The sequence below is a fragment of the Myxocyprinus asiaticus genome, chromosome 32 (genome assembly GCF_019703515.2).
Source record: "Myxocyprinus asiaticus isolate MX2 ecotype Aquarium Trade chromosome 32, UBuf_Myxa_2, whole genome shotgun sequence".
NCBI classification, from domain to species: domain Eukaryota; kingdom Metazoa; phylum Chordata; class Actinopteri; order Cypriniformes; family Catostomidae; genus Myxocyprinus; species Myxocyprinus asiaticus.
This window is the reverse complement of record NC_059375.1, coordinates 27,229,481-27,255,574: the sequence shown is the minus strand read 5'-3', so window position 1 is coordinate 27,255,574 and position 26,094 is coordinate 27,229,481. Positions and strand designations below refer to the sequence as shown.

The 26,094-nt window shown below is 37.1% G+C and overlaps 4 protein-coding genes across 5 annotated transcripts in view; all 4 read right to left on the bottom strand.

Annotated features, from left to right (window-relative positions):
• LOC127423112 (src kinase-associated phosphoprotein 1-like) overlaps window positions 1-24,872 on the bottom strand; it is a 79,141-nt gene extending 54,269 nt beyond the window's left edge. For both annotated transcript variants that reach the window (XM_051667174.1, XM_051667177.1), the window contains exon 1: window positions 24,547-24,872. The gene's annotated coding sequence lies outside the window, so the exon portion shown is untranslated. The remainder of the gene's footprint in view (window positions 1-24,546) is intronic.
• Window positions 3,340-8,952, bottom strand: LOC127423113 (homeobox protein Hox-B1b-like). Its single transcript, XM_051667178.1, has 4 exons — window positions 8,685-8,952; window positions 6,669-7,198; window positions 4,214-6,443; window positions 3,340-4,120 (listed from the first exon to the last, which is right to left on the bottom strand). Exons 3-4 carry the CDS (start codon window positions 4,800-4,802, stop codon window positions 3,783-3,785), a joined length of 927 nt encoding a protein of 308 aa, XP_051523138.1. The 5' UTR covers window positions 4,803-6,443; window positions 6,669-7,198; window positions 8,685-8,952; the 3' UTR covers window positions 3,340-3,782.
• Window positions 16,959-19,653, bottom strand: LOC127423114 (homeobox protein Hox-B5b-like). The gene is made up of 2 exons (XM_051667179.1): window positions 18,404-19,653; window positions 16,959-17,915 (listed from the first exon to the last, which is right to left on the bottom strand). Exons 1-2 carry the CDS (start codon window positions 18,984-18,986, stop codon window positions 17,668-17,670), a joined length of 831 nt encoding a protein of 276 aa, XP_051523139.1. The 5' UTR covers window positions 18,987-19,653; the 3' UTR covers window positions 16,959-17,667.
• On the bottom strand, window positions 19,851-21,808 carry LOC127423116 (homeobox protein Hox-B6b). Its single transcript, XM_051667182.1, has 2 exons — window positions 21,164-21,808; window positions 19,851-20,682 (listed from the first exon to the last, which is right to left on the bottom strand). Exons 1-2 carry the CDS (start codon window positions 21,582-21,584, stop codon window positions 20,429-20,431), a joined length of 675 nt encoding a protein of 224 aa, XP_051523142.1. The 5' UTR covers window positions 21,585-21,808; the 3' UTR covers window positions 19,851-20,428.
• Window positions 24,873-26,094: the final 1,222 nt, after the last annotated feature.

The window sequence follows — 26,094 nt, the reverse complement described above, 5'->3', positions numbered from 1 at the left end:
CACTGTAGTGATGTTTTTCAAGAGCAACTGGAGATGTTCCAAATCACCCTTTCTAAGCAGGTGCAATAACTCTACTTCACTCAATCTCATAATCTAATGAGTGTTATTGTATCAACAAAAAAAAAACTTGCATCCTGACCATGTGTGTTTTTACACTGCCTAAGCCAATTTCAGATAGTTGCTTTCTGGCAACAGCCCAGCCCTTGTGCTGCAAGGTCCTGGAGGCAAACCTAGGAACCTTGTCCCTCTCATTTATTCAGCTAATAAGGCCATGCACTGATCATGTCTCGTGAGGACATGGTTTCGATTGAGGGGGGTGGGGGGGTGGGGGGGTTGTGGCTGTATGGGTCTGTGAAGAGAGTGCAAGAGGAAGGCTTCCTGTAGAGAGGAGGGGGCTATCTGCATGTGGCCACTGTCTTTGCTGTTGACTGTATGTCTGTAAAAGACAAGAAGACACATAAAATGACCCTCTGACCCCTGTTTTCAGAATCAGAATCCCATGAATAGTGTATACAGTATTCTTTTTATTTCTTTGAGGTCATGCACCCCAGCAGAGTGACATGCTTCAGAGGGATTTGAACAAGACTCAGGAAGTCAAGCCAGGCATTTGATTTGTAAAAGATCCTCTGACAAGCACACCCAGCAGGGAGAGTATACACTGCAAGCTTCTGATCTGCTGCAGATATCACCTGGCAGCAAAGGCGGTGTACCTGTCAGTATGGTTTTAAGACATGGAAATATTGCATCAAATATTCACTTTCTTGCCCATTGCATGGGTAGAGGGCTTAGGGATTAAATACTCTCCTTGTGAAGTCAGACAGTATGAAGGGAATAGCAGAGCCAAAATTTGCATGCATGTATCCACAAAGTTGCTAATCTAATCTTTTATGTGAATTATAGGGTTCACAGTTGTGGTAAGAAATCTCTTTTGCCAACAAGGTGTTAGTACTGTTGCTGTACTGTTCCATGATTTATAACTGTGTACAGCATGTCTTCCTTTTAAAGTATATGCCAAGCTTACCTGATGTAAGTATAAAAAAGACCTCTCCACTATTCACTAAATAACTGACTGTTGCTGACTTGCTCACCTATACTCACTGAGCACTTTATTAGGAACACCTGCACACCTACTTATTCATGTGATTATGGCGGAAAAAATGTGATCTCAGGGATTTTGACCGTGGCATGATTGTTTTTGCCAAATGGGCTGGTTTGAGGATTTATGTAACTGCTGATCTCCTGGGATTTTCACACACAAAAGTCTCTAGAGTTTACTTAGAATGGTGCCAAAAAACAAAAAAAAACATCCAGTGAATGGCAGTTCTACGGACGGAAATGCCTTGTTGATAAGAGAGGTCAGCTGAGAATGGCCAGGCCCTGCGTTTCCCAAAAGCATCGCAAACTTAAGTTGATCATAGAGACCATTGGTGGCAATGGTTTCTACAATCTGCTTAGGCTTACGATGCTGTTGGGAAACGCAGCCCAGACTGGTTCGAGCTGACAGTACGGCTAAGGTAACTCAGATAACCACTCTGTGCAATTGTATTGAGCAGAATAGCATCTCAAAATTCACAACACCCAGAAAAACCATGAGGCGTATGGACTACAACAGCAGGAGATCACATCAGGCTCTTTATTACAACCATTGTTCCTAATAAAGTGCTCAGTAAGTGTAGATACACATTTATTTCTCACTCTGACATACTTCTTTCCTACTTATTGTGTTAGGATGCTATTTTTGTCTTCTAATTCTGTGGACTGCTCTGCTTGCCCCACATTCTGCATTTTGAGGCTTTTCTGCATGCTGACAACCTTGTGAAAAACAGCCTCCTGCTCTAGGCTGACTGAACATCTGTCTCTGTAGCACTGATGCCCACAGATGGGAGACCTAGTAGGAGCCCAGAGGTACACAACCCAAAAGGGCAAGCAACAAACATTACATACTTAATAACTTAAAATAAAAACATTACATTGTAGCTTTTTTCTTTCTGGCTGACAAACAAATGGTATATTTGCTATAGACATCTCTTTCTAAATGAAAAAATGTCTTTCACATGATAATTTTGACAATGATGTTTGTCCCAATATGGCATTTTGATGTCCTATCATAAATGAAACAAAATGGATGTTTTAATGGCCATTATGTGCTTAACATCAGATTTTGTCATTTGGATTAATCAGATTGTCTTAGGACAAGCAAAATAATTCACAATGTGAAATTGGTAAACTTTTAGCTTTCTTCCGTTTACAATGATTTTAAGATTGTGTTTATGCAAAATTACTCTAATTACCTTGTAAATGTTTAATTTTCTAAATTTCACCGATATACAAATCTTAGTGGCAGTTTTCGTTTATTTATTTATTTGTATACTACAATTTTGAGTAGATAATTAATTTCAGAATGAGATAAAACTTTGATTGACCTTTGGGAAGACACCCTTCTCATCTCCTCCTGGACAGGCCTGTGGCTTTTGTGAATTAATTTAGGCCTGAACTCTAAGTGAACCTGGTCAGCGGAGAGGGTGCTGATAGTGCATTGCTGCTGGTGGGGCAAGAACTGTGCAAACCTAACACCCAGAGTAAATATTGGAGCAGTCCATCAGATGATCAGGGGAATGAAACAGGGTTGTCAAGTCCTTGCAAACTTTTTAGAATTGAGGCTGAAGGAGATAGTATTTAGTGTTTAACAGTTTTTTGTTCTCTGTAATAGCTTATCTCTTCACTAGATTCATCTGGGGTGCAAAAAAACATGCTAATTAAAAAGACACTGATTTACAATAACATGTTTATGCAAATGTAGGCCATTAAAAAAACATTTAATCTGAAAAAAGAGCACAGATTTGTTGCCCACAGAGAAAGTATTATAATTTTTAAAATTATTTTATTTATGTATTATTTACATTATTTTTTAGATCTTTATTATACCTCTTTTTGGCCTCTTCCTCTTCTAAAAATTTAAAAAACGAGATTAAAAATGCTTCAAAAAGGATCACAATAACATTTGGGGATGGAAAGGTTAAATTCCTATACTTTCATAGAGTGCAGTAAGTGTTTTGTCAAGTTGGAATGAAACCTCAAATCTAGTCAGTGAGTGTTATACTGAGTACCAAGGAGTGTTTACATGTTTAGAGAGCCTGGAGGCACAAAAAGGTGAAAAGGTCATTGGAAGCCACCCGGTGTGTAATGCAACATTCCTCATGTCAAACTATACAGACTAGAGCAACACTGATTTAAATTAGCTCCATTGTAGTGTGACATCCTATGACAAAGGACACAATCCTACAAACATCATGAAGAGCCTTTTTATTAAAAGAGAATCAATAAATTGACTTGTTCCTTAATCTAAAATGTTTTCATCAGATTAAATCCACAAACCTATTTCAGGAAAATAAAATATTTATTTATTAGAACTTCATATAGGCCAGATTTCAAAATACAGAATCATGTCAGCCTTTTTTACATTCTTTTTTTCACTCTTTCAACAGAGGTAGGAATCTGTAGTGCAAAATAAGACATCAACCTGATGACCTGGAAAAAAAAATCTTTCATTGGACTTCTAAGTCTACACCCTGTTATGTGTTTATTCATTTGAACCATGATATCTGTGGCTCTGATGCAAAACTGATTAGGCTTGCGTTTATGTATATATAAAACATGCACACAAGCATATATTTAATGCTTTGTCTACGACAGAAAAATAAGTTAAATAGTTATCCACAGTACGATGATGAAACATCTTATAACAGTATACAGTTCGTTTGCCACATATAGGCCCACAAATGTCAAATAGCAGCAGCGGAAGAGTCTGAGGTAGGCGAAGCTCCCGGGGATGAGGAGTTTGAGTTGCCTGCGCATTGACCAGCAGAGATAAGAGTCGCTCGATTAATGACCGGTACTGTTCCCTCCTTCTCGCGCTTCTTCTGCTTCATTCTACGGTTTTGAAACCAAATTTTAACCTGCGTTTCGTTCAGTTCGAGGGTGGCGGCCACCTCCACTCTGCGCGCCCTGGTGAGGTACTTGTTGAAGTGGAACTCCTTCTCAAGTTCGGTGAGCTGCTTAGTGGTAAAATTTGTGCGAATGATATTCTGCTGGCCGTGGATCCCATATTCTGCGAACTTAACTGAAGGAGACAAAAATATGGATGAATGGACAGGAGATATTACAATACAGAGCCCTACTCTGTCATAAGATTAATTCATAAGCCATAACTCACCTGTTTTAGGGGGGTTCCTCTTGACTTTCATCCAGTCAAACGTTGGCGCTTGTTTAATGTTCGTCTTGGAGTCGCTGTCACTGTCAGCGGAGACATGGTACTTGTTGAATGAACCATAGCCCTGAGGTTCGTGCTCTCCATAGGTATAGGACTGATAATGGCTTGCAGAGACTGATCCTGGCCTGCAGTTAGATTCACTGAATGTTCCCATGTTTGATCCCATGTTAACGACAGAAAAAGCAGGGGACTGAAGACGCATGTGGTCATCTGCTTGAGTGAGAACGTGTTGATGTCCATAATCCGAGTGAGGTCGGGTTTGCTTGCAAAAACTGCTGTGTCCATTTTTACCCATGGCCATGTCCATGTTGATGTTGTGGTATGGCTGCGACTGAAGTTGCGCATAAGCTGCGCCATGAGTTTCGAGCGGTGCCGGTGTGAAAGTGTTCCCTATTGCTGGCCGTCCCTCGGGAATGTAACTATTTGTACAAGCACTTGGCAAGTATTCTGGCTCCAAAGGAAAACACCCAATCTTCGTACTGTACGTGTTAGCGCCACGGTTATAAATCGTATAATCTAAGTAGGAACTCATTGTTGACTGACCAAGCAAAATGTATTAAGCAGGGTCAAATACGCTGATGTGTGGTCTCAGTGCCCTTACAACCTTTAAGCAGTATGTCAAACCACACAAAGTTCTATCCAAGCTCATATCAGTTAAGTGACAGATCATGTGACTAATTTTGCACCAATAGTGTGCAACCCGCGTTAGCACTCTGGGCGTTGCAGGTGTCCATCAAACGATTCACATTTACATGACAAACACATCAATAGAATCCACCCATCAGTTTGATAAACTCGCAATGTGTAAATCACATGGTGGACCTAATGTGAATTAGACGACTAAAGCAATTCTTAAAAATAAAAAATATAAATTTTACAAAGTGTTGTACTGTCGGAATAAATGTATGCGTACTAACGTAGATTACTGGTCTGAAGTAGTGAAAGCATTGAATCATGCTGCATTGCACATCAGAGACTGATTTGGCTTTATTTCTTTCTCTCTATGTGTATGCTAGTTGACCACCCTTCTGTTATTTTATTTAAATAGCCTATTTAGAAATAATCCCCATAATATGACATAGCAAGATTTTTTTTGACGCTAGTATATTTTTGCTCCTAAACCAAAGAAGACAGGAAATGTGGCTTTTGATTCTCTAAAATCTGGAATGCAGTTTCATAGCCAGAGGTAATTTATAGGAGTAGTCCTATAAATCGACAGTAGCCTAGTTCGAACCTAAAAACCGCAAAAGTGAGTGTTTCTTCCATTATTATTATTATCACTGCATGCATGTTACAGAAGAAAGCACTTTCTCCATTCTGTTGGGACATAGGAAATCTTTTTATTTATTTATTTATTTATTTATTTATTTATTTATTTTTAGTTAAAATGTATTTAACAATCCCAATAATTTACATGTACTTGCTATAAATATTTGGAATTGCCTATTACATGAATCTGGCATTTAATCGTTTGCGAAAGGAGTGTTATTGAAAGTGCTGAAAGGCTGTTGTTAGTCCTGGGGAACTTGAATGCCCAGCCGATAGGATGTTTCTGGAGAGACGAGCTTGTCTAGAAGACAAAGAATGCTTACTACCAGTTAAACATTAAGAATTGCTATATTCAGCCGTACTTCAAGAAATAGCATCAGAGGGTGGACTATGCACCTGATGCACAGTGGATGACATGCATCTATCTTTATAGTTCTACTCCCAGTCAAGAGAAGCTATATCTTCAACAAATCGAGGAAATTCAACTAGTGCAAGATTCTGTACAAAAAAAAAAAAAAAAAAAAAAAAAAAAGAGTAGGAATGCACGACTGTTTGATAAACCTTGTCAGAGCAGTTCCTCTGAAGTCAGCAGGACTGTGAAAAGGGTTCGGTCACTGGTTTTAAAGAATCTGTCATGTTTATTTGCAGCAATGATGGTGGGCTCCTGATTGGAGATGGTCCATCAAAGAGAGAAATCCTTTTGACCTGCAGTCTTTTTTATGCTTCATCCTCCGGTTCTGAAACCAGATTTGTCTCATTAAGTTTGAGCAAACTGGCCATTTCCACATATCTTCGCCTGGACAAATAACGGTTGAAGTGGAGATTCTCAAGCTCATGCTGGGCACATGTACGTGCTCTTTTGGAGGCAATGAATCTATGCGGGGTTTCTTTTCGCTTCTGCACCCTGTTATAGAGGACAGGAATTTGAAGGCATTTACTCTACATTTTGTATTAAATGTAGGCTATTTAAATTAAACCAACAATCTCAAAATTTACAACAGACAACATGAAAATACTGTTGTTTGTTGAGTAGGCTACATGTACAAATTATAACATTTTAAACTTTTTTTTTCTTTATTCGTAAATAATTTCGTTTTATTTTGCCCTATGACAGCTGTAGGCCTCTTACCTTCAAAAGACAGCGCTGGGAATCTTCTTTGTGGGGTTTTGCTTGAGTTCTGCCATCCAAGGAAAGATGCAGTTAAGTCATACAGTTAGACTCAAAGTGGATTCTTCGAGTTACATCTCCAGCAGTTTTAAGGAATGAAAGCTGACGAGTTGGTAGCTTGAATGAGGATGGTGTAAAACTTCGATAGAGTTTTTAGCAAATTTGTCCTGTGCACAATCCTGTTTTTAACGTCCTCTGTACTTCATCCTGTATCCCATATCTTTGGGTCAGCACAGTGTAAGTTGTTCCTTGTCAGTTACTGACCCAGTGTACCTGGGATTATAAGGTGTTTGCTGTGTAATTACGTTCGAATGCATTACAACTTTGTTGCGAGTAATTCCGTGACGGCGTAAAACTGCCGTTGTTGTTGTTCGTTATCTGCATTTTCTGGACAAATTTCATCAGTTATGTGGGTCCTTCCTGGGGTTTTAGCAAAACTCTGGCCTCTCGTGTCATGTGACAGTGGTTCCGGAGGCCCGCTGGAAGATGACCTAAAGGGTCAGAGCAACACGGCGTGAGTCAGGGGACATAAATCAATCTTCGCAAATGAAAGAGAGAGAGAGAGAAAAAAAATATGAATACTGTGTCTGTTGTGGAGTAGGCCCACGTTGCAATATCTCAACCATGCTGACAAAATATACAGCCTAACAATGGTTTGTTTTTTTCTTTATGCTCATTTATAAGATGCATATGATAAGATGCATATGATTAAAAGAAAACATGCGCAACGCCATACAATGCAAGCAAATTAACAGCAGACAAATCATAACTCTGAAAATGAATGAAATTCCTTTGATTGTACACAATGAGTTAACATGCCCATGTGCACAATGTAAAACAGGATATAATGAGACATCGTGCAATATATGTTGACTAGACTCTGACTGTACGAATTGCATAAACATCGACAAATATCCCACCACTGAGAAAAGATGTAACGCGGATATCCGATTTAAGATATTAAACTCTCAGGGCAACTGTAATAATGGGTTAAGCCTAGCTATTTCCCAAATATTAGGCTCTCTTGCAAATAAAATATGTTATTTGAAAACATTATGTCCTTTGTAAATGCCTATTTGTGCTGATAGGCTAAACAGATATAACGTCTATGTTTAGGATTCAGAAATTGTTATTCACATTTGTTATCAGACATTCAGTTAACATTTAATAGTCTGAACTGTAAAGAAGAACTTTATGTGGTGTAATAACAAGACAGCCGAACATGTAATCTTTGAATTGCTGAAGTAAAATATTCCGTCCATTGCTACGAGCAGAAGGGAGATTTCATTCATCCAAAACAACAATGCTAGGAATATTTTTAACCCTGAATCAGGTGCAAAATAATAATGCTCTTCGTGAATTATTTCGGATGACCTGTACAGTAAGTTTTAAAGTGTTGAAAACGATTTGAACAATATGAACGGTTATTAAGAACGTATTGAAAATCAGAGGCTTGTGGTTTATTGAACTGACAAATCTATTTAATGTATTTAATAGTGCCTAGATCATAGAAACACTACAATAATTTAACAAGACAGAGAATACTTGGGAAAAGCAATGGGAAAGGGAGTGTGCAATGGTACAGAAGAAAGCACAAAGCCCTGAACTCCTCTTGAACTTTAGTCAAAGTACTGAGGTGATTGATCACTCAGACAGATCCTCCATTCACAAAGCTTGACTTCTTGGAGAGTTGTAGTTAGCCTACACGTTTAAATACATCAAAACAAGTCACAAATGAGAGAGGCATTTGGTAATAAATATATTTTAGATAATTGCACTGAATATATTGAACTCAAATCAACAATAATCCAACAGAAATCTTTGCTGAAAACGTTGCCTCTGACGAGCCTAACTTAAACTACATAGATCGTTTTATGTTCTCAGCAACAGCTCCACTGCTGTAACTGTCATTAAATAGTTATGACACAGAGGAGTTTGCTCACCATGAATTGACGATAAAATACAATAAACGCTTACCCAACATGATAAAAGCCAAAGGATCCCATGTATCAAATTTATGGATAAACTCAGCGAAAGTCCGGTGCAGTTAATGCTAATAACATATTGAGACCCAAAACCAATCAAGACATATTTTGGGAATGAATACGCGATACAGACCAAAAACAATTACCTAAAAATATTACCTTAAATAGGCCTATATATTTTTCTGTCTAAAGCTTACAGTATCAGACTACGGAAAGGAAAACTTGTTCTTCAGAGAGGATTGCATATGTCTTAAGTGTAAAAGCTGATGGAGACAAAAAGGATGTCTCTCACAGTTAGAAATCGATATAAATTGAACTGCGAAACAAACAAAAAATTAAGCAAGATCAGGATGTTGCTCTAAAGCAGTATTGACATGGTCCACAAGCCAACCGACCAAGAGCGTTTACCACAGTAAACACAATCCAGGAATGTGTTGTTTTCAATTAAATAAGCAAGCCAGAAAAAAAAAAAAAAAAAACAAGATGACAATATGTCACATTGGTCAGTGGCATGAGCAAACGTTTTTGGAGAAGCCAACTACAGTTAATTTAAGGCAATTATAATTCCAACATAATTCAGTTGTCAGGGACTTTATATAACGTGCAATTGCACTTTATAGCATAGTTTAATTGTAAAACCGTAGTCTGCACACATGTTGATTCAGATACATAAATATATAACCCATTTTGACCGCTGAAACTACTTTTTTTTAAAAAAAAATTTATGCATAAGGGTCTCGAGTATAGGCTGAGGATTCTGAAAACTGGGTGGAAATTTATACAGAGATAATTGTTTCTAAAGGAACAATCCCGGGTTCAAAACGAGTTTAGCTCAGTCAACAGAATTTGTGGCATAATGTTGATTACCACAAAATTAATTTCGTGGTAATTAATTACCACGAAATTTCTTTAAAAAAATAAATAAATAAAAAAGCAAAGATCGAGGTTACTGTGAGGCACTTACAGTGGAAGTGAATTGGGCCAATTTTTGGTGGGTTTACAGGCAGAAATGTGAAGCTTATAATTTTATAAAATAACTTGCTTAATTCTTCTGTTTAAATGTGTGTATTATCTGAGCTGTAACTTGTTCAAATTGTCGTTTTACGGGATTTCAGGGTTTACTGTTACGTTGTCATGGCAACGAAGTTTTAAAATTTGCTATAACTTTACACAGAAATGGTTAGTAAGCTATTTTATCACACTAAAATCATGTTACCACGCATATTGTTTGCGTATTGTGGTTATACGTTTGAAACGGTGAGTATTTCAATGTTTACGGATTGGCCCATTCACTTCCATTGTAAATGCCTATAATCTAGATTTTTGCTTTTTATATAAGAAAAGGTGGGACAAATCGAAATTAAAAGTTTGTGGTAGGCTTAATCAACATCATGCCACAAATGTCGATTGATCTTAACATGTTTAAAACCCGGAATATACATTTATTATCAAGAAAACTGGTGTGCTTCAGAGCAATTGACGTGTATATTTTTGGTGCTCCATGTCATCTTTACCATAAAATGGTAGTAAACGCTTGTAAATGGGACATCTGTTACGAATTATTCGTGCATGATATTGTAATTACTGATGTTGAAGATGAGAGAGTGCCGCTGTCTCGGTATTGTCCTGCGATCAATTCCACAAAGGTCTGGGGGCCTTTGATCTCTCAAGTTGATCTCTAGTGATCCATTACTTTGCGCACGTGCTCATAGAGGAGTTGATTAGTCATAGACAGGTTTTCGGACTGGGTAGGCAGGGCGACAGTCACCACTCCCAGATGAGCCGGTGTAGGCCTTTACAGATATTCCTTAACCTTATTATTGATATTGCCAGCCCCTCACCCTGTGATGTATAGCATACAATGATAATGTAACGACCACTCAATTGAAATGAATCATCGAGATGGGCCAATTGGTATAGGCAAAATATTTACATTGTCGTAGTTTTTAACAGTAGTCTTATGTGAGAGCAGAAGACTGCAACAAAATCTAGACACTGTATTCGCATTCACGGCCCTCAGGCTAGAGTCCACGATAACCCAATAGACCACATAACAGGTAAATAAGAATATTTAGGATTATTCACTAATATGTCTTACACCTGTGACTTATGTGCTGTTTTTATAGTATTCTAGTTTATTTGTCATGACAACAGAAAAATGTAGTGTATTTATACAGTAGGCTATTATGGAAATTAGCTGAGATCGAGAGCACGAACAGCGAAAACACTGTTTTTCTTAACATTGGCCTCAACTACATATTAGTCAGGCGATAAGTCCGTTTCCAGCAACTTCAGTATAACATATCTAAATTGTATAATATAGACTTACTCACAATGTGCGATGTTTTACATGATGTGCGACTGCTCCTAAGTTCTCCCTTCTGTTCACAGCAATGTGGATATCTTATTGCGATGGAAAAGCTCCGGAGAATTTTCTCCCAAACTCAAAGATACAAGTTAGCTCGGCGGAAAGCCAGTCTTGACGAATTGGTTGCTTTGCCTTTCTGCTCTGCAGCCTCTTCATCAATTATTTAACGAATCACGTGACAGCAAATAAGAGATGTGTAACCCTTTGCCTCTTTTCCATTCGCAGTGAAATAGCTATTTTATGTATTAATGTCAGAATTACACACAGACGTACCTGCGTTAACAATTATGTATACAATTACGCATAGTACATGGACATATCTGGCAAAAAAAATGGAAGGCCTAACAATAAAATTGAAGGCTATGCAACAGGCCACTTAATAAATGTACTCATGCATGTGATCTAAAAGCAAAGAGAAATTAATTAAATTGTCAAAAAGCGCTTTTCTCAAATGACATCTCACAGCATATCCACTTCCTGAACGTCTTAAATAATACCTGTCTCTTGTCATTTTTGTATGGAGTCTGTCCAAAGGATTGATGATTAACACGTGAAATCCCTTGGTGTCCGCCTGGGGTTACAGTCAAGTCAAGTCAAGTCAAGTCATTTTTATTTGTATAGCGCCTTTCACAACAGACATTGTTTCAAAGCAGCTACAGAAAATCATGCATTAACATAAAATGAAACTGTAATATCTATGCTGTCTTAGAGTCATCATTGTGTAGTTTGATAAAATACTATTGTGAATTATTTTTAAAAATAAGTAATTAAATAATAATTGTATTTAGAACCCCAGTGGGCAAGCCGAAGGCGAATGTGGCAAGGAACACAAAACTCCATAAGATGTTTGTTAATGGAGAAAAATAACTTTGGGAGAAACCAGGCTCACTGTGGGAGCCAGTTCCCCTCTGAATAACATCATGAATTTAATGCCAATATTACTTATGTATAGAGCAAGTTATGGTTTAAAATGATTAAACTAAGTAAGTGTTAAGGGTCAGTGTTTAAACAAAGATTTTGTATGAAGTTTGAAGTATGAAGATTCTGTAAATTTAATGTCTAAATCCATCCTGGATTAACTGCAGAAATTCACATAGATGCATTGTCCTTGTCAGTTGGCTGATGAAGGGTTTTGTTGGCAATTAATTGACAGTCTGTATGTTCCATTTCAAGAGTGTAGTTCATCATTAGACAAGGTAATGCAGGTGGAGATCAGCTAGGTGCATCGCAGTTCAACCGGCCGGTAATTTCGGTGAGGTCTATCCTAAATCCAAGGTTCAGGCAATGGCATATGAAGTATCCCATGTGTTATGGTTGGAGATGGCATCAGTTCATCCTCGAAGTCCATATACAATAGACTGAAGTGATGTTTGGCTGGCACCGGCTGCTATTAGTCGTCATCACTCAGAGACATGGACACTTTTATTAGAATAATAAAACACTGTTAACTTTCACTCCAGAACAGTTTGTGACAAGTCATCGGGTTTCTTTGAAATGCTATAACCATCACATTCTCAAGTTTTATTATATTGTCGATTACTGTATTATCATATAGCCTAATACACCCTAAAATATTTTTTTAAGATCTACGCATTTCAATTTCATAACTAATTTCCATTAAATGTAATTGTCTAGTCTTTAAGAAGATTAATTATTGGGCAATACATGTGCCCATCTGATCCTTAGAATCAGAATGAGCTTTATTGCCAATTATGCTTACACATACAAGGAATTTGTCTTAGTGACTGGAGCTTCCAGTGCACAAACAATACAGCAACAAGACAGAGATAATAATAATAATAATAATAAATATAATACAAATAAAAAGTGAACCTTACCTTACTCCGATTAAGGTAAACCGTTTACGTTTACATGACCCTACAGGCTGTGGCTTGATCGGTGTGTAAGATCGCTCATGCAAACGCGCTTATGTCACTGAGCCTCTGCGTGTTCGTATAGAAATTAGGCGTTTTTGCGTTGCAACTGAGAAAGTCCTCTGTCTTGCCCCAAGGACATGAAACAATAGTTTAGATATTTTATTTTATCAGTTTTGCGATAAATGTGATAAAACATGTGGTAGCCGAAGCATTTCTGGGCTTTCACGTTGAGTGAAGGCCAATCTAAACGTCATGATCATGCAAGAAAACCAAAAATTGGGAGTCATTCGCTACTTCAATTTTTGACACACTGAATTGTTGTCTTAGGCCAACATTTGTCATCATGCGTTGTCTAATTTTTATGATTATTCACATGATGTTTACGCCAAACGAAGTCAAAAGAAACACTTGGTTTCCATAAATATAATGCAAAAAAGCAAAGAAACTGACTGCAAGGGACAGAAATGGTGTCACCATTTCCGATATGACGTTGTGTTTATGTCAACTACATATTCCCCAAGACACGAATTTGCGACTATTTCTTCACACAAATTCGGATCTACAGGGTATATATAGATGACAGACATCACCGCTAGAAGTTCAACTTATTTTCTGCAAGGCCAAGAAAACTGTTTAATCGTAAGCCGTTGATTCGCTGATCATCATCACACAGTTAACTTTTCAATTCCACCCAGTATATGACCAAAATCCGTTCAGTGTACATCTCATTATTTGCTATTATTTGCTATTTACTTTCATTACCTCAACACTTCAACTTCTTTACATTACCTCTTCAACATTACACCATACCCTACCAACAAGATCTCAATTCAGGATGAACACGCATTTCTCTAAAAACGTAATATCTCAAATCAATACAACAACTGTCAAAACACGAAAGAAAAGACATTATCACAAATCTGATTCGTTGCTTGTATTTTGAAATCATGAGACCATATGTAAACCTTTGTGGTCCCCAATCTTGTTTCTCGGTTCTCTGCATTTTCTTTGCAATCAATTTGTAAAATTTTATGTTTTAAGCAGCATGTTTTCTTTTTCTGTCAGACTTTCATTTCGTCTGTGTCTCTGCAGGACTTGCCTTACCACAGTTTCGTTTGAGACATCCCAGAACCTTTTGGGCGTACAAGGATCGATTAAAGAAGAACAATTCAGGATAATCTTAAGCGAAATATCATTGATCAGCGTCCAGCTGCTGCACAATGTTTTGTTTTGTTGCACTGTTATCAAGTAAAACAGTAATTAAAAAGGCCAATTAAATATGCTTTAAGAATTATTTTAATTGACCCTGGCTTTTTCGTGTTTGTGATTTTTCATAAAGATGACAAATAATGCAGTTTATTTATTTATTTTACAGGTTTAGGAGATGCAAATAGAGGCTAAAATAGGCATAAAATAGGCTTAATTAAAATGAGCAATATGGTAAATTATCATTTTCGAAAAATAAAATAGAAACAAATACGATCAAATATAAAATAGCATAAATCAGTGCTTCAAAACGTGCCTAAATGGCTATCCTTTTGTCGGGTGTATCTTATGTGCTTTCAGTCAGAATATGCATGGGCCTAATAACTGCTCTCAAATATCTTTGTGTTTTTCAGTACTGTCTTTGTCACCACAGATGACAGTGATGCCAACAGTTACAGATGAGTGACCTCAACGTGAACTCTGATCCTTACCATGCCTCGAGCTGTCACATTATAGACTAATGATTCCTTTCTTCCATTTCTATATTTTTTAATAGCGTTGAAATTTGGGAATTTAGAATTTCATCATATTAAAAAAAAAATTTCTCTCGCTGTAGGCATGTCCGTCTTAATGATTATACCCTTCGTCGGATAGTTTTTGAGCATTCTGCCAATAACGTTGTTCATATCTGGGTGAGATATGAACAACTTTCCCATTTTCACGCATTACGTCTGTTTGATTTGTTTTGTACCCTAAACTTCATTTTGCCTTCATAACAAACCTGAAGCTTCAGAATTTCAGGGTGTGAACAAGGAGTAAGGGCCGATCAAGAGTTTGGTGTGAGGCGGGCCCTGCTGGTGATGAAGCAGCATTGCATCAGTATGAATCACAGCAAAACTGACCGTTCATGGCGCTTTGACTTTTTTGCGATTCAGAATGTAAAAATAGCTTTTTTTTTTTCTTTTTTTTTTTTTTTTTTAGCATTGTATACCCTATTAATCCTTCCTATCTCTTACAACAAGGTTGCTTCATTTTCAATTCATTGTAATGAATAAAGTTTATAAATGTAATTTTTCTAAGTACACAATTGCCTTTAAGACAACAAGCCTGTCCTGTATTGAGTAAAAGCGGGGTTTTTTTTTTCCAAAACTGCATAGAACAACCTATCCAGCCAGACTGGCACGGACTCAGTGCTTCTCTGGGAAGGCATGTGTGCCACTCTCGTCTCCTGACCTCTGAGTGATCCCTTCCCAATGAATAATTGATGAGAACAGCGCCCAGATTACCCCTATCAATATGCAAAACACATTATAGGGGTACAATGGGACTTTAATAGTTATGAATCGAGGAACCGTTTCGATCAAGAGCAAATTGTACAGTTAGTTACATCCTGTTCTCAGACCACTACTTGTATGTCTTGTTTTTCTCTCAACCAAAACAAACCAGAGGCCATATTTTCTATTTTCCGGGCGTCTCTGAATTTTTGCACCTTTTTTGCAATATCCAGATACAGTATAATGTGAAAAAACATCATGTGGGCAGAATACAAATATTACGTATTTTCCCTCTAATTTTTCAGTTTGCTTGATTGGTACATGAACCATGTAACCTCTCTCTGTCTGTTTTAAGGGCTAACTAGAGACCGTTTCACACAAATATTTTTGGACATTTGTTGCCAAGTATATTTTTTATTTATAAAAGTGGAATAGGTTTTAGATTTATCTCCGCAAGTATTCATGAAAATATATATTTTCCAGAATCAACCCAAAAATAAAAAACTTTGCTATTGAAAAATTCAGACGGTTCAACCTTGCACTTACATGGTACAATATCAATATGCAGCAGGCATCATTATTTGAATTTCATAACCGAGAATTTTAATCAATAACGTAAACCTAATTTATGGGTATTTTTGATCAATAATGTAAACAATCTTTGCATTCTCTTCCACGTGTAAACCTTTCAGCTAAAATAACAATTTGCTAAAAAGCCTGATCCTTTTGAATACAATTAAATTAAATAACCATCTAAAGACAAAATTAAGAAGACTTACTTGAGAACTACAGAGAAGACAGTCTGCTTATCGTTTCACATCCAGCAACAACAACAAAAAATAAATAAAATAAAAATAAAAATATTATAAAAAATTATAAAAATGATTGTTGACAGCCAAGTCAGCATGGGATATTACGTCTGCCCAGTTTACTGAGAAGACTCCGCATGCCCACAACCTTTAGAATCCCGCTGAAGCAGTTAAACAGTCAGTTGCATTCAAGAATGTGAATTATGCAGCACATTGTCAACCCCCCTAAAACCATAAAACTAACTTTATGGACCTCACGTGACTTTTTAGAGCTACCAAGAGCTACATATTGGTGTTATGGACTGACTTCAGAAGAAAATATTCTGCGTATAATATATGTTTGCTGTACGTGTTTCATACAAATGATGCAGATTGCAAAATTACCTGTAAAATAGTTTTCTGTTCATCTGGTTTGAGCATTGCGAGGTAAGTTAAGTGGTTGAGCTATTGTTACACACAAGTGCTAAGTTATAAGATTGCCTTATTATATGTAATTTTCTGCACCGAATCCAAACGGTCCTAGCATATCAATGCCTAAGCTAAACTGTAGATCAGTTCTTATTTTATAAGTCAAGGTTGTTTGTAATAGTTGCATCTGTAGCTAATTTCATTTCATAATTTACAGTGTAAAATATCAGGCAATGAACTGGTGAGTAAAAATGAGCACAAGGCTACACTGAGTTCGCTATCCAAACAGACCTACAGAGATGCAGAGACTATCATATTAGACAGAGAAAATTTTATTTTAAACTCATTTTCAGTTTAGACACAAATACAAAAATGGCAGAGATCGCATAAACATATCAATGGCAAAACATTTTTCTCAAACTTTTAACACAGAACGTTCATAACTCACGTTGTGCACTACAAATAACATATTGGTCACTACTGTATAAAGACATTCTTCATAGGGCATCTTATGAGCCCAAATTAATCTTGTGCTGCAGCCTAAATACACAAATGTAAGTGCGAAAATATTTATTTTTTCTCGCAATGCAGGTATCATCTACGAGAAATTAATAAGCCCGGCACATAACAAGAATATAGCATGTTGCTTGAATAATACATGACGTTTCAATACAAGGATACAACAATATATATATATATATATATATATATATTTTTTTTTTTTCACTTACTATCACTTACGATAGTTAGGTAGTGCGAGTTGTACTGTACATAATTCTGGTAACAGGTCTAGAATAGTTGCACAAATAGCTCACATGGAACATGCTTCCACGAATTTAAAAACTTTACACACTTGACATTCACACTCATTTTATGGTAACTGTAACTAGTTTAGCATAAGTGATGATAACAATATTCAACAGCTGACAATTTGAGTTGCACGGGGAAATTACATGTTGCCAGGTGATATCAGCAAGCTGAAAGGTGCAGCGCTTTAACAGTAGTCGATTTTACAACTATGGACGCTATATGATCAATTTTGAAATGCGCTCCCCGCTGTAGCGAGACTCATACTTTTCAGTTTATTGTCCTTCTTCCATTTCATCCTGCGATTTTGGAACCAGATTTTGATTTGCCTCTCTGAGAGGCAGAGCGCGTGAGCTATCTCTATTCTCCTCCTGCGCGTGAGATATCTATTGAAATGGAACTCTTTCTCCAGCTCGAGCGTCTGGTAGCGTGTGTAGGCTGTTCGAGCCCGTTTCCCATCAGGTCCAGTCATATCTGGCATAAGCAAGGGCAAAGAGATAATAAGCAAACACCAAGCTATCAAACGGAAATTGACTTAGATATCTGTTACATTTGGGATCATGTTGGACTGTTGGCTGATTTTATGTATATTCAAAGCGACGTTTATTTTAGAGCCAACTGCTCCATTTTATGGCTTCTGTGCTGCACAATAATTCCACAGTCACCTGCCAGATGGAGTTTATTCTCTATATTTAAACTATACTTTGACTAAGTCAATGGTCTCTCTCTAATCATTAGCATACTACTTTAAGACAAACAGTAGAACAAAAATTAATAAGACTGTTTATGATAATCTGAAGAGTATTACATGCATTTCCTCTTTATTAACATATAACCAATAACAAATAGGCTACTATAGTTCATGGTGAAGCACATATTGTAATTTTGACAATTATAAAAAAATAAGAGTTTACTAATGTCACGTCATGACATCTAAATCAAAATAAGAGAGGTGTGTATACCATGGCTAATGTGCAGTTTCCTCATCCATGGAAATATCTGTGGAGTTTGACCGTCGTTAGGTGTTGTAGTCGAGGTCGCGACAGATTCTTGCTTTTGCATTCGTGTGATGGTGTTTGTCTGTGCTCCATCCTCGGTCTCTGATGAGACATTGGTGTCGTCTGTGTCTGCGAAATGTGTGCTATTGCTGCTGGTGAGATTGTTGCTGTTGGCGAGTCTGTTGTTGCCCGCTGGTGTGCTCTGATCAGATGGAGGAGAGGAACCTTTCAATTCCAGAGTCTCGCTGGTGGCACAAGACAGGGGATCTGGAGACGAGAGCGAGCAGCTCGACTGTCTGTACCGGGTATCCTCACCCGGGTTTTGGAAAGCGCGAGAATTATCTCCAACTGCCCCGAAATGGCCATTGTTGGGACGATTTACACTTAGGTCTATTCCATTGTAGTTGTAACCGAAAGAGCCGGAATGCATACTGTTGGAGTCCCTGTAAGAAGCGTTCATAGCGCCGTTAGAACCATAATTTAGTAACTGATAGTCAGACCCATTTGCATAGCGCCCTGAGAACGAGTTTAGAAAATAAGAGCTCATTTGGATGTTTTAAAATGTCTTGATTTGTAGATCTTGGTCGTTAAAATCCAGCGCCGTACAATTTATGATGTAATAATGAATTATAGCAATGCACTGTACTTCGTTTTTGCCATGTATGCGGCCAAATATGGGAGAGCGTTAGGGCATCACGTGCCTTTGTTGACCAGTCGTAAATTCTCTCTGATGACTTCAAGAGGTAATTCATGCTCTATGGTTACAAATGATGACGAAATGATGATCGTTAGGTTCAACTCAATGGTGCCTCCCCATCGCGCGCCACGTCCCACGTTAGCAGAGGGCGTCACCTACTGGGGGAAACTGTAAAATGCCCAAACACCTGCACATTTCGTGGAGCCTTCTTACTGCATCGTTTTCTAACATTGTTTTCACTGCATAATATAAACTGTCGTATTTACAAACAAACGTAAGCAAAATTAAGGCAATGTTATATATTTCATGTCGTTTATAAAAATCATTTTGTGTTTTAGGGGAATAGACTCTCAAAGCAATCCTGAGTGCTTCAGTGTTTCCATTCGAAAAATATGCTCGTATGAAGCATTGTGACTTCTTAAAATAAGTTAGTCTACTTTTTGATCGTCAAGCTAAGGCCTGAATCTATGATAAATATACGACTGAAAGGATTTCTAGAGAGTCGAACTGCCTCGTTTGACCAGCACAGCTTTACAGTGCTGTGAAAAGATTAGGCTATTTACATTCTTATAAATATAATATAATACAAACTAAAGCAGATGTCTGTCAAATAATGTTCATGTGTCCTCTAGAGTGCTTTACACAAACGCATAAATATAAGATGATAATTGAATGTAGCCAGTGTCTTTGGCTATAATGCGGCACACATCCCTAATAAAACCACAGCAGACGCCCATATAGACATACAGAAAAATACACCACAATAATTGTAAAAAAAAAATCATTTTATTGATAAAATGACATTGTTAATGAAGAAAGCTAACGTAATATTCTTAGTGCATTCACATTTACAAGTATACAAATGTGACGACAAAATAAATTAAGCATCAAATGTCCCATTTTCTTCTTTTTCTAGCACAAAACGTGGACCAAAATACATATTCAGTGTGAAGCCTTTAATCCGATGTTACATGATCTCGTGTTCCTTAAAATTATATACAATGTTCAAACAGCGAGACAACATTTCTCTTATTAGTTTATTAAAATACGGCCAAATGTCGTAAAATATACAGTAGAGGTGAGATGGGATCTCTTTACCGTCATTTCTGAAGACGCCTGATTTAATACCACAAAACCGTGATTTTATAAAAAAGAATGTCTCTTTTGAAGCTTTTTATGTCAACATAAGATATAATAGGTAGTTTTTTAATGTTGGGCAGACCAGTACATATTAATTATAACTGCAGGCTACATGTTATGTACAGTGCTTTTAGGAGACTGCTTTTTAACATTTATCCCGCCTTTCCACCATCCTCCTCTTCGCTGACCTTTGTAGAGTTTATAACTTTATTCTCCTTTTTCCATTTCATTCTACGGTTTTGGAACCATATTTTGATCTGTCGCTCCGTCAAACACAGTGCGTGTGATATCTCAATTCTTCGCCTTCTGGTCAAATATCTGTTAAAATGAAACTCCTTTTCCAGTTCGAGAGTCTGAAACCGAGTGTAGGTTTGACGACCCCTGCGGCCAGTGCTGCCAGGCATTCCTGTCGGGGAAAAAAAAAAAAAAAAAGAAAAAAAAGTGAAAAAGACATGTTACGTCAACATCCAACAAAAACAACACTGACAGGAAAACGAAGAGGATAAAACACTGTTTCATGTGTCGCCGTTATCATTATCATGTTGATTAGCCTATTACTTCAGTGACCTCAGGTTTGACAACTGCATTATATCTGCATGTGAGTGGTTTAAAGTAAGGAGTGATTTTATGAAATTATATTACTATTGGAAGGACGCATTGAGTGCGTCTTGCTCCAGTATTTGGAAGATTTTGGATAAAAATGGTTATGTCTACTCTAATCATTGCGTTGTTGAAAAGCGCAATGTCCAGGGTGTACTGCATCTGTTTTTTTTCGTCTGGGTATAACTTTACCTAAAGATTATACTCTTTTCTTCTGGAAAGTAATGTGAATTGCGCCTCTATTTCTATGAAATGGAATAGGTCAAAATCTGAAACGTGTGTCTTACCGTTACACGAGTTCATCCTCTGCATCCACGGGTAAACTGGAGTGCCCGGCTTGTCTTCACTGTTAAAATATCTCTCTGTGCCCTGTTCAGTGCAGTCCGTCTTGCACTGGTCCTGGGGTAGAACCAGCGAGTCTTCCAGACCTCCGAGTGCACACGAGCGTTCAGCGGTTCGGTAAATATTGGATGTTGTATAGTCACAAGCACTGGTGGACCCGCTTCTCCCAAAAACGCCTCCAGCTTGCTGGTAGTACGATGAGGTATAAACCTTGTCCTGGACATTGGTAGCTCCGAACGTGGCGCTTGGATAGTGTCTTAAAGGGTCTGAATATCCAGAGGAATACAGCGGTATCTGACCCAAGAAAGACTCCTGTCCCCCGGGTAGAGAGACGGGAAAAGTTGAGTTGACGAAATAGGAACTCATGGGGTGGCCAGTGTTATTGTCCGGGTGTTATGATTTGTTGTGTTTTATAGTCCAAGTGTTTTTTGCCATTACTTTATCTGAGATTTGGTTTTAGCCGAAGGGGGGTGGCGAGGTGCCAATCTGAGACCGCGGGGAAAGGGACCAGCTGATCAGTGCTTGACCAATCATGAGCACCTCTGGCGACAGGATAACGCTTAAGGTGGGGGCCCTCTTGTTGCGCAGAATGGAATTCCCAGGGCATATAAAAACACTAAGACCCAAGTGTTTTTATCCTTGTCACGCAAAAAGTCTAGATGCGATTAATATATATTTATAATATAAATGTGTTTTATAGTTCACGTTTTCATAGCTTCCATATTCTCCAACGAAATATATATGTAAAATTGAACATGCTGCTATAATTGCGACTTTCTGATCAGTTAGAAATGTGCATTGCTCAAATTTTTGGTAATTTAAATGCAGGCATCAAATGGGCATAAGAGAATAACAGAAAAGCACAGGCGAACTCTCAAACACGAACTTGTACTGACCTTTAACATGTTAGTCTGTTTAAGCTCTTACAACATCCCTGTTTAGTCAGAAAACGCGTTCTCTAACTATAAAAGGATTTTATCCAAAGCACAGACATGAGCCGACTGCAGGCTAGTTGCCGGCTATTTACTTGCCGAAAAGTAATTATGCTTGTTTTAAGAAGACTTTATCCCTTGAGCACATTGAAAAAAATAAAAAATAAAAAAAATAAATAAAAAGGCAACCGTTGCATAAACCCTTTTTATTACATATGCACTATTTATGTATTTAATGTTGGCTTTCAGTTCCTATATCATAATATTGTCTTTCTTTCTCCAAATGCGCAACACGCACAGAATATTTAAACACCGTAAATGTCTAAATGTTGGACCAATTTTGTACAATGCATCATGAAAGCTTTCTTCAACAAGCTTAGTGTATCCACTTAACGCAAACAAGCATTTTTCCTAAATTAATTAAAAACAATAAATAGGCTACCTTTAATGGTAATAGGTAAAAGATAGACCAAACCCAATTAACCCCAAATCCACAATTAAAACATAGGCCTACGTCATCATTTCCATTTTAAATTAAGTCTAGCTCGGTTTGTTTTGTATCGTTTTGTTTTGTTTTATCGACAACATCAGTGCCGTATGACACGATTAGCTACAGTAGGCTGTTATATATATATATATATATATATATATATATATATATATATATATATATATATATATATATATATATATTTAGTGCGGTTGTATCAACGTTGTAGGCTAGCGTATAGTGTCTGGTATTGTAGAAATATCAAATTAATAAAAACAAATGATTAAACATACTTTCAATTTTAATATATAAATATTTCAGTAGGATATCACAGTAAGGCTTTGGTTAAAATATGGCGAAAGTAAACCTCTTCGAAAAAGACTAACCATTAATCACTATTCATTTCTGTAAATTAATAATAATTGATCTTTAGAGGTATTATTGAATATCGATAGGCTACAGCTCTGTAGGCCTACACCATGACGTTATTGTTGTGAGTTAAGCCCTTGAAGTGCTGGGATATTCTCACATGGTTGAGACTGCAGACGTTCTTTTATTGTTATCGTTAGAATAATATGAAATATGAAATCTGATAGGGTGAAATTTTTAAATATGATTTTATTTTTTCTCACCCCTTGATTGCATAAAAAAGAGCTCACTCTTCCTTTCATAATACAGTATGGAATATGGGTTAAGAAAGAAAGAAAGAAAGAAAGAAAGAAAGAAAGAAAGAAAGAAAGAAAGAAAGCTTGTAAACAAGAATAACCAACGCAAGCGCAAGGTCAGTTTCTATGAGCAGAGAAACACTCCATACAACAAAATAAGTAAATAAATAAATAATGAAACATAAAGATCAGAAAAGACCAGTTAAATTTTAGACATAAACGACTCACAATGGTTATAACTTCCTCATTGTTGTCACATTCTCGCTGAGCCCTGTTTCAAGGGATGCTAGAGGACCTTTCCAAACACAGACATTGAGTATTTCACCACAGTTCCCAAATCTCGTCACTAGATGACATCACAGAGCAAGAATTGAAATAAGGTGTGCGAGTTTATGGTTACACTAGAACAATTTCCCACATGAGTGTAATTCAAAATCACAGATGAATTTGCTTATTCATATTTGAATGAATAATTATCAAACTGTCTAAAACAACAAACAGCGTAGCTACTAGCCTATATGTTTTATTGCGTTGATTACAATCTTTATTTTCACTAAACAAAGATCCTCAAGATAAATAAGAAAGCTCTTGACGCTTTTGAGACTAAATTCTCTGTGTTAGTTCTCAAATCCTCAAACTATGAACCCATCACTGATTAAATGTTTAATCGATTAAAGCAATTTCTGAGAAACACTATCCCACAAACACTAAGCACCAAAAAACAATAATGGCTGAAGCAACATCCAACTCTTTTCCGCACTTATAGCAGAAAATCGCAAAATGTGTTTGCCGACAAAAGGGTTTCGCAATTACTATTCAGAAACTCATTAATGAGATTTGGTCATCTGTAAACTCCAACTCATTGTTATTCACAAACAATAATTTGAATTCAGCGGCCATCTTGTAACACTCTGTAAAATAATAATAACTATAAACATATCCTTTTTTAGCAAATAAATCAGTCTGCATTTTAAAAACATAGCCACAGATATTTGCGATATGCATCATTATCGATAACTGCGTATCAAAAAATCATGGGACGCCTGAGGTCTTACTGTATATAAAGTAGGTAATAGCCAGTTATTTTAAACTTGAATGTGTTTCTTCTGTCTGTTTGTGTTGTTATTCTGAAGGCGTGCTCTAGATGATAGCCTACTATGTAAGGAAATCTGTGTACACCGGTTTGCATCATGACATAGCTGGAAAAAGTGGAGTACAGACGACTATTGGTCTAGTCCTACCTTTCCTTTCCCGTTCATCATCGCTTCACTGGAATGATCCAAAATAATCACGTAGATTCGTCGATTAACCAGGATCCCGTGCCGTGTTAAAAGATGCACAAGGCAGGCAGACGGAAGTGCAACTTGACAAATTAGGGAAGAATGAACCAAGGTCCTTGGTAAATGTTGACCCATGCACTTTCAGCTGATGTGAAAATCTAAAGACGGTTCGTACCAGCATGACGTCGTGCTTTCCATCCATATTAACGCACAAAATCCGTCAGATCACGAGAAATGTCCTTTTCCTCTACTTTAACAAAACGTAAGAAAACATAAAGGACAGAGGTGCTACTGACTGCGCCCTGAGCAAAAGAATGCTGCATTATAGCCACTTGGGAAATCATAAAAAGTTCATGTTCACAGAGAGCTGTTCACGTGACCCCTTTGAGCCAATCCACTGGCCGAACCACACATAAAGTTCTATCACAAAGTTGTAAATTTTCATAAACAGCTGTGAGTTTATGGCTTTGCTTCAGCAGCAAGTCGGTCGCCGCCATCTTTATTCGTTAAAAGAGAGAAAGCACGACCTCACTTCATTTAGAACCACTGATATAGTATATGCATTCTTTCTTCCCCTTAATAATTCGTAACGTTATTCGTAATTTAGGAGATACACCATGCATAGTCTGTTTTGCAAAGTATCACGATATTTCAAAATAGGCCCTATGAAAATGCGTGTGGTGATATAAAAAAACGATATAGGAGTTAAAGATAATTCCTTAGAATAAAGGAAAGACGCTTTCTAACAAAATGTACCACAAGAGACTAAAACTGAAATCGACCAGTTACCCTAAAATAATAGCACACTGTTCCCCTCTTTTGTCTGGTGACTTTAAGAGAAGAATAGACAAATGGAACGTGGAAGCTTTTTACAGCACTAAACATGCGCGGAGGAAAGAATTGCTTCCTGTATCTAGGAACAAACACTTATTTCCGACATTTATTGGGGCAATAAAGCAGTATAACCCAAAAGTGACCGAGCATAGGCTGTAGGTTAACTTCGAGAAGGCAATGCTCTTGAAGCTCAGCAGTTCCAAAAAGGGCCCAAATCAGCAAATGCGAGGTATGCATTAAGAATTATTTATATTTCTAGTAGTAACCACTTTGTGCTTGAGCTAGCAGTTTGCTTGGATATTTTTCGTATAGGTTTTGTGCTGTTGTTGCATGTCAGTAAGTGGAAAAGCGTGTAATACAGCAGCGTTTTAAATTTTGAAATGTAGAATTTTTAGTTTGTTTCCAGACTATATTCGTTGACATGTATCGAAGTACAACTTACAAAAGCATGCATTTGAATTTTAGTAGGCCTATAAAAAGCTTCAGGTTTGTTTAAAAGACTGTAACACAAAACATTAAATCATGATGTACTATTTTTTTATTCCTAATTATGCATTGTTCATGTCTTGTAATAAATAACACGAAATACTATTTTTTTATTTTTTTTTATTTTGAGAACTTAATCTAATCGTCTCCATTAATGTCGTAATGGAAATTGCTAATTTTCAAAACTAG

Excerpts from the sequence above, each read along its gene's own strand:
- LOC127423113 (XM_051667178.1), bottom strand. The coding sequence starts at position 4,802 with ATGAGTTCCTACTTAGATTATACGATTTATAACCGTGGCGCTAACACG. Across the intron at positions 4,121-4,213 it reads GAGGAACCCCCCTAAAACAG|TTAAGTTCGCAGAATATGGG; the intron begins GTGAGTTATGGC and ends TGTCTCCTTCAG.
- LOC127423114 (XM_051667179.1), bottom strand. The coding sequence starts at position 18,986 with ATGAGCTCTTATTTTCTAAACTCGTTCTCAGGGCGCTATGCAAATGGG. Across the intron at positions 17,916-18,403 it reads GAAACTGCACATTAGCCATG|ATATGACTGGACCTGATGGG; the intron begins GTATACACACCT and ends TGCTTATGCCAG.
- LOC127423116 (XM_051667182.1), bottom strand. The coding sequence starts at position 21,584 with ATGAGTTCCTATTTCGTCAACTCAACTTTTCCCGTCTCTCTACCCGGG. Across the intron at positions 20,683-21,163 it reads GAGGATGAACTCGTGTAACG|GAATGCCTGGCAGCACTGGC; the intron begins GTAAGACACACG and ends TTTCCCCGACAG.